The 16055-nt window shown below is 36.2% G+C and overlaps 1 protein-coding gene across 4 annotated transcripts in view; it reads left to right on the plus strand.

Annotated features, from left to right (window-relative positions):
• TNRC6A (trinucleotide repeat containing adaptor 6A) overlaps positions 1-16055 on the plus strand; it is a 221969-nt gene that overhangs the window by 151333 nt on the left and 54581 nt on the right. For all 4 annotated transcript variants that reach the window (XM_032242977.1, XM_032242975.1, XM_032242976.1 and 1 more), the window contains exon 4: positions 916-937. In XM_032242977.1, coding sequence (XP_032098868.1) covers positions 916-937 — 22 coding nt within the window. The remainder of the gene's footprint in view (positions 1-915; positions 938-16055) is intronic.

A 16055-nucleotide genomic window follows, 5' to 3' on the forward strand; every position in this document is an offset into this window, starting at 1 on the left:
CTCCCTTTCTGTTTTTTTATCTGTTTATATGTTGTTTTTAGGGTTCCAAATAAATTTTTATTTATCAAAAAGGTTTTTTTTTTTTTTTTTTTTTTTTTTTTTTTTTTGGCTTGGGTTTTTCTGTCTGTGGTTTTTTTTTTTGAGGCCCTTGGGAATTTGAGCTAGTCACCTGGAGACAACCCTGCTGTCTTCAAGTCCCTCTCCTCAGTTGTGGTGTCAGAAAATAAAGGAAGAGCAGGCATTGGAAGGCAGTGAAAGCAGAGTTCATGTCAGTTCAGCTTCTGATCACAGTAATTTTAACATATTGTCAGATGTGTCAGAAGTGATAAATTAGTTTGAAATTTTTTTCCACTCAAAAATACTTAGATACTTAAAAGTTGACTAAGTTTAATTGTAATAGCAGCCTAACCTCCAGGAGTTAAATTTGTTATTAATTTGGCTGAAGTGATTATATACAGCTTTTCTTGCGGAAAACTTAATTCATCTTTTTATCACTTGTAACAAGTTTTGAAGCCATTTAAACATGCAAAATGTATTAAATCCATTACATGTTAAGGTGACAGTTACATAAAAATCATTTTTAAAGGACATGAGAAAAGTGCAGCTCCCATTTAAAAAATTATATACTGTCATACAGTGATGTCTTCTATGCATACAGTGATGTGTTCTATGCTTACTATCAAAACAAATTAGGTTTTTAAAATTAATAAGCAATATCAGGGATAATGGGGCACATCTGTGGGAAAAGCATGCTTTCCTCGCATATCTTTTCCTGTACAGTTCATCTATTTGACAAATTCCTTATTTAATAAAGGTGTATATGTCTTATAGTAATATATGAACATTTTATCATAACAGTCCATTTCTTTCAGTTTCATATTTACATTGTTTTTTGTTTGTTTGTTTTTATTTTAGGCCACTGAACAAAAAATCAAAGGTACGTTGTTTAAAGCTATTTTTATCCTTCTTTTTCATTAAAGCAAGGTTGTTTATATGCATTTTTATTCACCTCAAGGATGGGAAATAGAAGAGCATGAAAGAAACAGGTGGGATTAGACTTCTTCAGTGACATAACCTGGGGTTGCCCTTTGGGGTTTCATGGTTATTGTGGTGTATGTGACCACGTTTAGAGTGAACTACCTCAGACCTGCCTTAAAGCTGTCTCATAAGAGTAAGTAAGCACTGCTTCCTAACGCATTCCCTTGTTTTGACTCTTGGGGCTCAGGCACCTTTCCTTCAGTCTCATTCTTGTGTGGGGTAACCTCTAGGACCCCACTGTATCCCTTGGGGGTTCTGCCTGCTTTATTTCTTGTTCTCTGTATGATGTTTCCCATTCCTTCTTATGGGCAGATAGTGACATCCATCGCTGTACTACCGGTTAGAATAGTAGAATAGTAGATTGCAAACCTTACACTCATTGTGTCAGGTTTGAATAGCACCTGTTAGAACCCAAGCAAAAGACATCAGAGTGATAAGGAAACAGGAGACTAATTCCTCTCAGATTCTGAATTAGGAGTTCTTTACCCTCCCAGGAGTTGACTACTTGGTAATGAAAGGTGTAAAGTTCTCAGATGCTGAACTTCTTGGGCCTCAATATTCTGAATTTTATTTTAAGCTCTATCAAAAGCATAATCTTACCCCTCAAAAAAAAAGATGAAATGGCTAAAGAAAGAATGAAATGGTTCAAGCATGATTCAAGACACAGAGATAAGAAATAATGCGATGTGGTGTGCGTGGTGGTATTCCTAGAGCATTAAATACTCAGTGATAAGCGAGCAAGGTTGAGGCTGAAGAGATAGATAGGGGCCAGGTTAGAGCGGGTTAATTTATGTGGTTTTTGTACCAACAAGCTTGGACTTTTTATGTGAAAGGCAGTTAGGAGGCATTCAAGACTTAAGCAGAGTGACATGGTGCTTTGTTCTATTTTGTTTTCCATTTTTTAAAGCTGTCAACCACTGTACATAGAAAGTATTGGTTGGAAGACAGGTAGGGATTCAAAAGGTAGAGCTCAGAGAAGAAAGGCATTCTGAGCAGAGGAGCCAGGTAGACAGCATGGGGAATACAACATACCTCTTTTGTCTCTAGCCTTGTAGGGAAGTGACAGAATATAGGCCTGGAGATAGGGGGAGCCACAGGGCTTCATGCTGGTTAAGCCAGCAGAGATGTTTGGATTTGGAATGTCATGGTCATAAACTGCTCTAGAAACTTAACTTTACCAGTAGTGCCTAGCGTCACCAATAGAAGCAAGATTAGAGAGGATCATGAGGATTTGAACTGAGGCATCCTAGCTGTAGAGGTAGAAGACGGATGACAGATGTGTGAGATATAATTGACAGGACTGGCAATTGATGAGATCAGAAGAGGAATTGAAGGTGATGTTGTGGTTTTGAACGTAGAATGTCTAAGACAGTTACAAGGATGTGGAATGTATGGAGGAGCATTGCCAAATTATTAGGAATGTTACCAAATTATTTTTCCTAAAACGCTATTTTCCCCACCCCTCTCCCCCATATAGCAATGGTAAGTTGTCCCTAGTTGTTACTGCTTCAAGACCAAACCCCTTTGCTTAGCTTTTAAGGCTTTCAGTAATCTAACCTCCCTTGACCTAACCAGCCTGTTTCCTATCACTCCTTATACTTTTTAGAGCATTCTTATCTCTTTCATGTTCATTCCTGTTTCTTTTTTATCCAATTTCTCAGCCAAGGATGTCTTTATCAGGCCTTTCAGCTTTCCGAAACCCCTCAGAGTTCATCCCTGGATGGGTCTCTCCAACTACCACTGATCACTCCTTTGCCAGTTTCTTAGGATGTTATCATCTCAAATTTGGGCACTTAATTATATTCTTAGATTTTTGACTGATTCATGGATATTTGTTTCTTCAGTATCTTTGAGTACCTAGTGTTTATATCATTTCCAAATGTAAATCATTTTTTTCTAGTCTTACATAAAATATGAACATATTTAGTCTTGTTTTTAGATTTTTCCATAACTCTGGGAATGATAGGCTGAGTATATGAAAGTCACTTCAGAATACATTCTGTTGTTTTGTCAGCAGTTTCACTCACGTCATTCTTCTCTTCATAATTGTTCACATTTTTTCTGATTAATGAAAACATATTGTTTTATTTCTGTGCTATGTGTTTGTCTAGGTAGTATTTATGATGTGGGGTTCACACAGTGGTTAGAGATCACAAACTGGAGACTTGGGCAAATGTGGCCCACTTGGTAGTGGTGGTGGTTACTAAACTTTGTATTTTGGAATAATTTTAGATTTACAGAAAAGTTGAAAAGGTAGTACAGAGACTTCTCATATACACTTTATTCAGCTTCCCCCATCATTAACATCTTACATTTCCATGGTACCTTTCTCAAAACCAAAAATTCAACAATGGTACTAACTAACCTCACCAGTTTTTCCATTAACTACTTTCCATTCTAGGATCCAATGTAAGATGCTACCTGCATTTAGTTGTCAGGTCTCCCCAGTCTCTGGTTCCACAGTGTTTTTATTATTATCTTGTAAATTTTAAAATGAATGCCAACATTTAAAAATTAGAAGAGTCTGCCTATTCCAGAATTCTTGCTTCTCTTGCAGTTCATATTGTCAACATGATTTTTCTCTTTCTGTATTGTAGAGTCTGTGTAAAGACAGAGTTTACCTACATGTGACCGTCAAGTACTTGAAATGGGGCTAATATGTGAGGAACTAAATTTTTAATCTTACGGAACCAGCATAGCTCTGAAGTGTAATAGGCAACATAATGACATTCTTGAAAGTTTTATTCTTGTGACTTGAACTTTGAAAAATTGTGAAGAGCACAAATATTTGAATATTTAAAATGTCTTTTAAAATATGTATATTATGAGTATCTCCTTGAAACATCAGGGGAGTGAAGTGCTGCTTCTGGTGAGGTATAGGACTAGGTGGATAAATTTTAAGATGCCCTGTGGTATATATAAAGTAAAGTCAAGGAAAGAGCTAATGTCCCTTCTTCATAGTGTCCTTGGGAACTTGATTGAGAATAAAAAATTGTTTTAAAAACAGTTTTTCAACTCTGACATTGACTTTTTTTTTTTTTTTTTTTTGCTTTTTTTAAAGGAGACAAGGTCTCACTCTGGAGCGTAGTGCACAGTCATAGCTCACTGCAGCCTTGAACTTCTGGGCTCAAGCAATCCTCCTGCCTCCTGAGTAGCTGGGACTATAGGAGCAGGCTGTTTTATTTGTTGTTTGTTTTTTTCCTTTTTTAAACATGGTCATGCTGTGTTGCCCAGGCTGGTCTCAAATTCCTGGGCTCACATGATCTTCCTGCTTCAGCTGCCTGAGTAGTTGGGATTACAGGTGTGAATCTCCACAGCTGGCTGACATTGGCTTTTTTGGGAAGCATGTTGATTGTACATTTCTTGCAAAAGAAAAAGTAAGCACTGTTGATTTTTGACAACTAATTTTCTCTCTCTTACTCTCTTCTCTCCTCTTTTTTCCTCTGTCTCTTCCCCTCCCTATCCTACTCCTTAATATCAGTGCCAGTGCTTTTTTTGGATAATTTCATGAGCAAGCTATCTTCCAAAGAATAACAAAGCCCCGAGCTCCTCCTAAATGAGATGTAGGAAGCCTGGGGAGATCCTGTTGGGAAACAGCAATGGAGAAAAAAAGATTAAGATTTTGTTTTATTTATTTATTTATTTATTTGGTGATCAAATAACGAAGTTTAGTTTATTACTGCTGTTCTGTTTCTGGGTTAATTAAAAACTCAATGAAATTGAATCAACATTTACATGCTTTTTTTCCTGCCACACCTGGCACAGTTATTTTTATCAATTCTAGCATTAATAGTTGTTTTTCTATCAAGCACAATGTTATTACATCTGTTGATTTAGAGGGTAATAAAAATATTCAATAGCTATTAAGTCAGCTGCATGTCAGATCATATTATAGACATCATTATAGCTGACTTAAAGCACCTTCTATGTGCCTGAGCCAGAATTTGACTGCAAACATGACTGGGCTCTACTGCTTCTGTTTCTTTAAAAACAGTCCCTGTGGTTACATGGAACACAAGATATGAAGGGCACACCATTACTTGTGCTGTAACAATAGTCACTGAATGAACTAAAACAACTCATCTTTTAAAAGGAATCCAGAAAGATCTTGGAACAGATTTTATAGTATTTCTCTGTTGATTAAGCATGTAGAATTTTTTTAAAGAAATTGTAGCACCAGTATAATTTTGTTAATCAGGGAGGATTTGACAGCTTTGTGATGGGTGAGGCACTGGCTCTTAAATTGTTTATTACATCTTTGGTTGTTGACAAAAATGAACAAGAGCTTTGAGAGCCAAGCAGGCAGCTGATTCTAAAATCTCCATGCTTTGATCTCTATGCAATAAATGCTGATCCTTCTGTGGAGCAAAACCAGAGTACTAAATTATGTTTCAGAGTGTTTTTGCTGCAACTGTAAGGGAGATGTAATGACAGTTTTACTAAAAAGAAACCTTCATGTCATCATTCTTCAAAAGGGCAGAGAGAGAACCCTTTCTGAAGGCCTTGGATAACAGTTAAGTCCCTTTCCAGTATGCCTCTTGACCGGTAAATTTGTTAAAGTCATAGCACACCGTTTAGCTTCTAGTATGTGACTGAAACGGCTCAGTTTGTATTGAATGAAGCAGTATTTAGTTTGTCCCCTTCTCATTAATAAACAGAGCACTTCTTTACTTTTTCTTTCAATCATCACTGCCAGTATCATCCATGTTTCACTATCTCATGAGGTCATCTTGAGAAACAAAAGTAAATGCAAAATATTTATGTAGTAATCCATTATTCTAAACTCAGGTTTCATGAAGTGACATTGTTTCCTTCATTCAGCATTTGTGAAATACTTACTGTGTGCCAACCCTGTTTCATGCAATGTTATAGTCGTTGGTAATAAGCACGAACAAAACAACCCCCAAGTTCCTGTTCCCACTGCACTTCCATTCTCATCTTTATTTTAATAAAGGTAAATCTGTGATTAAAGGCCTTTATCATTTACCTGTGATCTGAACTTACTACTCGATTTTCTCCATAAGATCTTACTTATTGTTTATATTTAAGGTGTCCAACATAATGCTTTGGTATGCATATGCATAGTGAAATGAATATTACAGTCAAGCAAATTAACATACTCATCACCTCACAGTTACCTTGTTTTTTTGTAGGAGCGCCTAAAATCTATTCTCAGCAAATTTCCGCTATACAGTACAGTATTGTTAACTATACATCAGATCTCTAGACTTACCCACATAACTGCAACTTTGTATCCTTTGACCTGCATCTGCCCTTCCTCTCCCCACCCCTGTTAACCACTATACTACTGTCTGTTTCTGTGTATTTGACTCTTTTATTTATTTGTTTGTTTATTTTTTAGATTCCACTTATAAGTGAGATCATGCAGTATATTTATTTCTGTGTCTGGCTTACATCACTCAGCTTACTGTCTTCCAAGTTCATCCATGTTGTGGCAAATGGCAGCCTCTCCTGTTTAAAGGCTGAATAATATTCCTTTGTGTATATATGCCACAGGGTTTTTATTTATTTATTGAGACAGAGTCTCGCTCTGTCACCCAGGGTGGAGTACAGTGGCATGATCTCGGCTCACTGCAGCCTCCACCTCCTTTGTTCTAACAGTTCTTGTGCCTCAGTCTCCTGGTTAGCTGGGATTACAGGTGTGTGCCACCATACCTGACTAATTTTTGTATTTTTAGTAGAGTCATAGTTTTACCATGTTGGCTAGGCTGGTTTAGAACTCCTGACCTCAAATGATCCATCCACCTCGGCCTCCCAAAGTGCTGGGATTACAGGCTTGAGCCACTGCACCAGAAACACAGTTTCTTTATTCATCTTTATTCATACATAGGTTATTTCCATATCTTGGTCATGGTTAATAATGCTGGCATGAACATGGGAATACAGATATTTCTACATGGTGCTGATTTCATTTCCTTTGTATCCACTGAGAATCCATTCAGTGGATGACTGAAACCTTGGATAGTACTGAACCCCACATATACTATTAATAATACACTTTTTCCTATACAATATAGCTATGATAAAGTTTAATTTATAAATTAGGTATAGTAAGAGATTAACAACAGCTAATAATAAAATAATAAAATAGAACCGTTGTAATGATATACTGTAATAGTTTAGTCTCTCTCTCAAAATATCTAATTGTACTGTTCTTGCTTATTTTTGTGTTGGCTGACCATGGGGATAAGTAAGACTTTGGAAAGTGAAATCTTGGAAAAGGAGTGTGACTACTGTATACCCAGAAAAGGAATTGCTGGGTCATACGGTAGTTCCAGTTTTAATTTTTGTGGGAATCCATAAGACCTTAAGTTTCCCAATGACAAAGCCTTCTATTATAATGAATTTCAGGAACTCTGATGGCTTCTTCACAAGGGTAACCGTACTGCATAGATTCTCAGAGGAGAAAACTGAGGCTCAAGTAGGTTGTAGCTTCAAGCACGTAACCTAAGTATTTGTGGGGCTATTAGGGTAAACGGAAGCAGCCACTCATAGCTGAAGATGACAATCCCAGAGAGTCTAGTCACCCCATTTCCCCATATCCTGTCTCCACACAAGTTGGGTGGTTCTACTGTTAGAACCGGGGCTCACTGTTTTTCTTCATAGTCTACAAGTAGAAATCATGATTTTTGTGTTGTAGTATGGTATTAAGTAATAGACCAGGATTTTAAATGTACCACAGTAGTGTTTTATGAGATATTTAGAAGGCAGATGTGCACTAACCTCTTTAAAATAGAACCACAAGTTCATACTGGTTAGGAATTTACTAATGGCAGGTTTTTCTTGCTGTGGAAGATGTCTTTGAGCTATGTAACAACTGAGATTTGTAGCTCTGCACTAACAGGATGAACAAAATGGCCTTCCATTTTCATGGGAAAAAGTTAATAAAATGATTATTTTTAGGCAGATCGTATAACAAAGTCACCATTTTTTCTTTCCTCCTATTGTGAAAGGAAAATGATTTATATAGATACAGATTTATACATGTAAGTCTGGATTTATGTACTCAGGGAGGCTATGAAGAATGCTAAGGATAAACCCCTTTTGGCTTTAGGCAAGGATTATTTCCAACAAATGTAGATTTGTTGCTTTTAAATACTAATATTACATTTGGTAGAAATGAAAGATTTTATACCTTCAGATTTCTGATGAGACTGAGCAGGACAAAGGAAACAGGAAGTAGATATAAAAAAACATTAGTTTAATGGCTGTGAAATAAATTTTAAAGTGGTTAATCTGGTTAGCTCTGTATTTTTAGAGAGTTTGTTTTTGCCCTTATAATTAAGATGAAAATAATGTAGACTAGAAGGAACACTTGTTTGGGGGTCACATTGGGTTTTAAACCTCTGCCGTTTACTAGATGTTTGAACATGAATAGCTTTCTGAACTGTATTTGCCTCATTTGTAAAATGGGAATAATATTTCAAATTTATGGAATCAGAGTGACAATAAAGAGATAACAGATACATTGCCTGGAATCCAGCTGATACTGGGTAAATTTTAATATCCACCACTGTGGTTTTACAGTATACTAGCAACATTTTAGCCCCTTGAAATGACATACTAACAGTTTCTCCAGTTAATTCAGGGTTCCTCCACACCCAGATGTGATTTGCTTTTTCCTCCCATTAAAGGAGAACCCAGCCCAGCAAAGGTGAATCACAGTGTAGTGCAAGGAATATGTCTTAAAACATGAGGATGGGATTTATCAACTTCATAGATTTGGCAGGCCAAATTTGGTATGTTTTCTTTGACTTGTATTTATTTGTTTACCTTGCTTAATCACTTGTACTTTTTTCTTTTTTTTCTTTTTCTGAGATGGAGTCTCACTCTGTCACCCACGCTGGAGTGTAATGGCACAATCTTGGCTCACTGCAACTCCATCTCCCAGGTTGAAGCAATTCTCCTGCCTCAGCCTCCGGAGTAGCTAGGACTACAGGTGCCTGCCACCGCACCCAGCTAGTTTTTGTTCTTTTAGTAGAGACAGGGTTTCACCGTGTTGACCAGGCTAGCCTCGAACTCCCGACCTCAAGTAATCCACCTGCCTCTGCCTTCTGAAGTGCTGGGATTACAGGTGTGAGCCACCGCATCTGGCCATACTTTTTTCTTTTTACGAATTGCCCATCCTTATTATTTGCCCATTTAGTTCTTGGGCCTAGAGTTTTCATTCGCAATTTTCATGAGCTCTTTGTATAATAAGCTCATTAGCATTTCATCAAATGTATTTGATGCAAATATTTCCACATTGTGGACCATATTGTATGTATGAAGTCATTCTGAGGATGAGATACGAGGCAAGAATATTAAATTTTGCCCAATGCCATGTGCCCCATAGGGAGTAGATACACTGAAGATGCAAATAGATATTCAGAAGGAGGAAGGCACAATTAAATCACGTTTATACTATTGGCTTGGACTTCAGTCCTAAACTCGAGTGATTGTGTTGAATGCTTCTCTGTGTTAGATTTAGTATCCTTAAACTAAAATCTTTCCTTAGATTAGGGAAGTTGAGGTGAAAAGAGTTGGGAAGAAACAGAATGGATCCCTTTAATTTGTTCAAAAGGACAAGTATTTTCCAGTTTCCCTTTTGAATTAGAATATACACATTTGATAAAATACACATCAGTATTTTATCAAATGTATTAATTTTTTACTCTTAGAGTTCTTGACTAATTTCTATGCTGAGAAAACATACCATTTTTCCAGATTTAGAAAAGTGGTTACCCATGTTTTGTTAAAGCTTTTAAAATCTGTAGCATTTTATAGTATTAACCGTTTAATTTAGCTGGTTTATTTTTATACTGTATATTTGGGACTTTTAATTTAAAAAAATCAACCATTTTGTATTTCTTAACTAATTTATATCTTCAGTGATTTAATGACAGTTCCTTTATTGTATAACTTTAGGGAATTAAAAATTCAGTGGGAACTAACTTCTACTTGAATGTTCAGGTATTTATGTTTTTTCTTATTTTTAAATTTTGAGTCACAATGGAAGCTGAAGCTCTCTAGAGCTTGCGACAGTGTCTTCTAGAACCATTTTCCAGACTTACTCAGACATGAGAACCCCATGTGATACTTGTTTTAAAAAATACAGATTCTGATTAGTAAAGGTAAGGCTGAGGAACTTTTGCTTCTAAACGGTTCTAAATAAGCAAATTTGAAGAGGGCCATTCTATACTTTTATGTTATGGAAGAGAGATTAATAGGCAGTCTGACTTTTTTTCTTTTAAAAGATGTGCCTGAACCTGGAAAAAGACCTTTGATCATCACACTTTTCTGAATTATATATTTGGGCAAGACTCAATGGCTCAATTAACCAGAGATTTTGAAAATAGCACATTGTGAATATTGTGGATATCCACCATCTCAGAAAGAAGATCCTGTGCTTTACAACAGACATAACTTGCTCATTTTGCTGAAGAGCAGAATTTAGTAATTGGGCCATTTCATCCTGAATTTCGTTAGTGAAAAAGCTCCGGGAAGTATATTATTCAATGATCTTGACCTGAAGGAGTGTATCAAGACAAATCAGCTGTGTTTCTCTTTGTGTTGATTTTTTTTTTTTTTTTTTTGAGATGGAGTCTCACTCTGTCGCCAGGCTGGAGTGTAGTGCCTCAGTCTCAGCTCACCGCAATCTCCGCCTCCGGGGCTCAAGCGTTTCTCATGCCTCAGCCTTCCAAGTAGCTGGGACTACAGGTGCATGCCACCATGCCCGGCTAATTTTTGTATCTTTAGTAGAGGTGGGGTTTCACCATGTTGGCCAGGATGGTCTCAATCTCCTGACTTCGTGATCTGCCTGTCGGCCTCCCAAAGTGCTGGGATTACAAGCGTGAGCCACCACACCTGGCCAGTGTTGGTAATTTAAGGTGGTTAGTGTTTGGGTAGAAGATAGAGTACCACTGGGCACAGTGGCTCATGCTTGTAATCCCAACATTTTTGGAGGCAGAGGTGGGTGGAACCCTTGAGGTCAGGAATTCGAGACCAGCCTGGCCAACATGGTGAAACCCCATCTCTACATTTTTGTATTTGTAAAAATATTTTTTTTAAATATAAAAGTTAGCTGGGCATGGTGGCCTATACCTATAGTCCCAGCTACTCAGGAGGCTGAGGCATGAGAATCACTTGAACCAGGGAGGCAGAGGCTGCAGTGAGCCGAGATCACACCACTGCCCTCCAGCCTGGGCCAACCAACAGGGCTCCATCTCAAAAAAAGGAACCAGAGCTTGAGGAAGCAGAGCTAGGTACTTCCCTAAGGGCCAGGAAAATATATACTTCCCGATTTTCTAGAATTTGTGAAATGAATTAAAATGAAGTCAGTTTAATTTAATATTTATTTTAAATTTGATGTCTAATTTTTAACTCATTAAAATATCTTGCTGTTTGGTATTTTTTTCTAGGAAGTTTTCAACAGAAATATTAAGATTGCTTGTGCTTGTGTAAAATATAAATACAGTTATATTTTATATCAGTTTTTAAATCTTCATTTTTAAGTTTTTAAACAGCCATTTAATTCGAATCACTTGCTAAGAATTGGCAAAAATTAATGGATTGGCAAGCATTTAACATTTTCCAGATCAACAACTGGCACTTAAAGCTGCAGCCATTTACTACAACAGAAATTCTAACACTGCATCTTATGTGTATCAGCTTAAAAGCTAGACTTCCCCTCTGTGTCCCTCAGCATTCCAGAACCGACTGAAGTTAGTGCTGGACAGGGGATATATATTATACAGAGGAAGTAAGTTATAAATCATCTGGTATGCTTATTAATGAGCAAGAAGAGGATTTTTGTAGTAGTACAGTGTTTGGCCATGTTTTATATAAGTTTGATTTATGAACTCATTTTAATTGAATAGAACTGCACTTTACATTGTTCAGCTACCTGGCTTCTCTGCCCCTTGCAATCTCTTAAAATATAATGAGAAAGAATTCAACTTATGGGGCCTCAAATGCAAGTTGGAAGAAGTTGGCTCAGTACTTTGATAGCAGTAGAATGACACTATGCTTTTCCTCCATTTTTTACTGAAAGCTGCAGAGTGGTAAAGCAACAGAAGTTGGAAACACCTTTCTTTGGAATTTTCTTGATGTAGAGAATTTTCTAATCTGCTTTGAAGTTCTCATCAGGTTTGTGACTTTTGAAAATCTGTGCCCTAATGTAATAATGCTGTTGGTGTTCAGGAAAGCTGGAAGAACTGATTGTACCCAAACTTGTTTGCTCTCCGTCTGAATATTAGGCAAATTCTTTCATGTTAAAATTATTGAAAGCTACCTTTTTATTTTAATGGAACAGCTAGAATAATTGGTTTCAGAGTTTAGGATTAAAGAGAATACAATTAGATATTAGAAATTAACAATAGAGAAGAAAGAAATATGTGATGTTGTCTGATAAATAGTTAAATCTTAAATGTGCTAGGTTATATATTAACTTTTCTTCTATCTATAAGACTTTCATTTTTTGGCTCTTAACATAAAATACTTGCCTGTAATATTTTAAATAAATCATATTAAATAATCTGTGGGTGGCACTTTTAAAAAATATTCGAATACTTGTACCTTAAGGATTTTTTAAGCATCAAGCATTCAGTTAACCTGAGCAGTAGAAATTTTGTCTTGTGATTTTAAAACACGTTTCTTGATTTGTTAGTGAATTGTTTTAGTACACCTTTGTCTTACTGAATAATGCCTAATCTCATTTGTTTGAGGAGTAAAAAAAAAATTTTCTTAATTACAACGAAAGATACTTAGGAAAATTATATGTTGTTGCTCTTATTTGAGCATAACATTTTCTAACTGAAGAGCTCTCATTGGTATACTCCATCTTGTCTTCTAGGAGCTTAACCTGGTAGTTTTGTGTTTTCCTGTATAACGACTATAACGACACATACAGTAATTTTAGGTAAATTTAAAATTTGCCAAGAAGTATTAAAAAGCACTTTATATTCTATAGGTGTTTACTAAGTAATATTTTCTAGAGATCAGCTTAGCACTCCAGCCTGTTAAAGTGACATCGTGTGTTAAAGTAGCATTTTGTGTACTGAATATCTGCCAGTATTTTAGAAGATTTACAATGTAGCCAGTATGAAAACTGTTACACAAAGTTAAATAGTAGATTTTGAAGGATAGGAATAATGTAAGGGCTTGAGGTATTAAGGCATGGAAATTGATGTTTTGGGATTGGTAGTATTCAAAGATGATTGTTGGCTGGTTCACATTTAAATTGTTTCTGTTAAACTTGTAGATAGTCAAAGTAAATTCATTAAATGTTTTCTGAAATCAATTTATTAAAGTTACATTATAAAGTATTTTAAACATTTAAAGAAGTATTAAATGAAATAGTATGACAAATTTAGAACTTGATATGTGTAGAACTTTGGCTATATTGTCTATTCTTGGGTTTCACATGACTATAAGACAATTGCTATCCAGTTTTTTCAATTAAGCGACTATTTTTAAAAACAGTTTTAGACTTACAGAATATGTTTTTATATAAGAAATATCAAGAAAGCTTGTAGAGTAGCAAAGCTTAGCAAAAATTAATTTATTTTTCGTATTGGTTCACTTTATTGTTTCGCAAAGTGGGAGATCCTGATTTGGAACACAGACTAGGAAAATGTAGAGTGAATTCTTGAATAGATAATTTTTCCATTCTTAAAAGTTAAACTTGTCCATTTTTTGGACCAGTTAAAATTTTTCCCATTTCTTTAAAACTGTTAAATAGATGGGTGAGTCACAGTATGAGCCCCCCCCCTCAAAAAAAAAAAAAAAAAAAAAAAAAAAAAAAAACCTTTAAAAATATAGCCCTTTACTAGATATCTGTGTTGTATCCTAGCTAAATGAAATTCCTTTCCATTAAAATATTTTTCTGATATTATGGACCAGTGCAATCTCAGGGCTAGAGAACCTTCTCACATTAATAATTTCAGTGACTGGACTTGTCTTGCTCTCTCCATGCTGGCTATACATATTTTTCAGAGCAGAGATTTATTTAAAACTACTGATGCATTCAGCAGCATACTAACCAGTGACCATCATCATTCTTACTCTTTCTTTTGATCGTTCTTTTTTTTTTTTTTCCTTTTCTGGTTCTTCATTATTCCACCTCTTGAATGTTGATATTCCACAGTGTTTAATCCTCAGTATTGTTCTATCTTTTTTTGTATAGATCCAGTCACTTTGAGTATGCTTGACAATTCCTGGATTTTCATTCAACCAACAGTTCTTGAGCATTTGCTGTGCTTGGTTCAGGAAATGCTAGCGATAAAGTGAAGGAGAAATAAGAAACCAGCACTTAGAAAGTACATTGACTGCATTGTAAGGGATTTTTTAAAGAGTTTTGTCAGAATAGAGGAGGGCAATCTCGTCATAACATGCTTCTAAGATACGTCCAATCTAGGGGTGGGGAAAATCAGTTGTTTCCTAGGCAAAATGAACAAAAAGATTTGCAAGAAAGATATCAAGGCATTTTGGGCAAAAGAAATAGTGTGAAAGAGCCTGGTACCTTTTGGGGAATTGCAAGTATTTGGTGTGGTGAAAAAGAATGCAGTGAGTGTGGACATAGCAGGATATGAATCTGGTAAAAGGTAGAGAGGGGCTGTGCCAAGGAGTTTAGAAAGGAGTTCTGAAAGTGGTTTTATGATACTGATAACTTGGGGCAGGTAGATGATAGATTTGGGGAGGCATGAAAGTAGGTGGGGCAGGGATCAAGACTTGAGCCAGGCAGGCAGTCCCATTAGGGTTTTTGTAAGAGTAAAGTGTTGAGGGCCTAAAGCACAGGAGCAGCATTAGAGACACAGGATGCATTTGAATTTTATCAAGGAGGTAATTTGTTGGACCTGTTGACTGACTAGATATAGAGGGGTAGGGAGAAATTGAGGAAGAAATGCCTGCTTGAGTAACTACATAGTTAGTAAAGCCATTACCTAAAATGAACAGTTTCTCTCTCGTCACTCTGGCAGTCATGACTTATTCCTGCCTTTACTTCCCTTCTTCTGTCTGCTGCTTAAACTCATTCTTTAGGTTTTGTCATTTCTTTTTCTACAACTGTCTTCCCACCTGTATGTTGAATCTTAAATCCATATTTTTAATCCAGACTTTTTTGAACTCCAGAACCATATATTCAGTTGGATCCCATGTGTGCATATCCTGTAGTAGGGCTTCTCGAAGTTTATCTGAGGGCAGGATTCCTAGGAGGCTCCCTGAAACTCTTTCATGATACCCATAAGGTCAAATCTATTTTCATAATAACAGGAAGACTTTATTTGCCTGTTTCACTTTTATTTTCTTATGAGTATATAGTGGAGTTTTCCAGAGGCGACACAATGGGATATCACCACAAATTGGATGCAGGCGCATATGTGAGAATCCACCTGCCTTCTGTTAAGCCAGGTGTTAAACTTGCAGAAATGTAAAACAGTGCCATGCTTCTCACTAATTTTGTTTTGGAAAATACAGTAATTTTTTTAAATGTATCTATGTTCATATGTAATAAATTTAACTAATTTCAAATATTTGTGTAAACTTTTATTATGGCAAATATATGTATAACACACACAAATGAAACCATTTGGAGCTCTCAGTGTTTCAGAGTATAAAGAACTCTTAAGACCAAAACATTTGAGATGTGAGTCAGTGGAGACAGAGTGGTTAAGTAACTTGCCCATGGTTATATAGCTAGTAAGTTGCAGAGCTGAGATTTGAATGCAGCCAGCCTTTTGAACCTATACTTCTTGTCCTGGTTTAGGTAAGATTAATATTACATGCTTCTTGAAGAGGTTACACACCCATCCACACACATCCCCTTTTAAGTTAGCTGGTTGCTTTTTATTTTATTTTATTCATTCATTGGTTCATTCAGGAATTGGGGCCATACCATGTTGCCCAGGCCTGACTTGAACTTTTTGGCTCAAGCATTTCTCTTGCTTCAGGACTACAAGCATGTGCTACTATGCCTGGCTTTTTTTTTTTTTTTTTTTTTTTTTTTTTTTTTTTTTTTT

Source organism: Sapajus apella, unplaced genomic scaffold, assembly GCF_009761245.1.
Source record: "Sapajus apella isolate SASKATOON/1434 unplaced genomic scaffold, GSC_monkey_1.0 scaffold51, whole genome shotgun sequence".
Classification (NCBI taxonomy): Eukaryota; Metazoa; Chordata; class Mammalia; order Primates; family Cebidae; genus Sapajus; species Sapajus apella.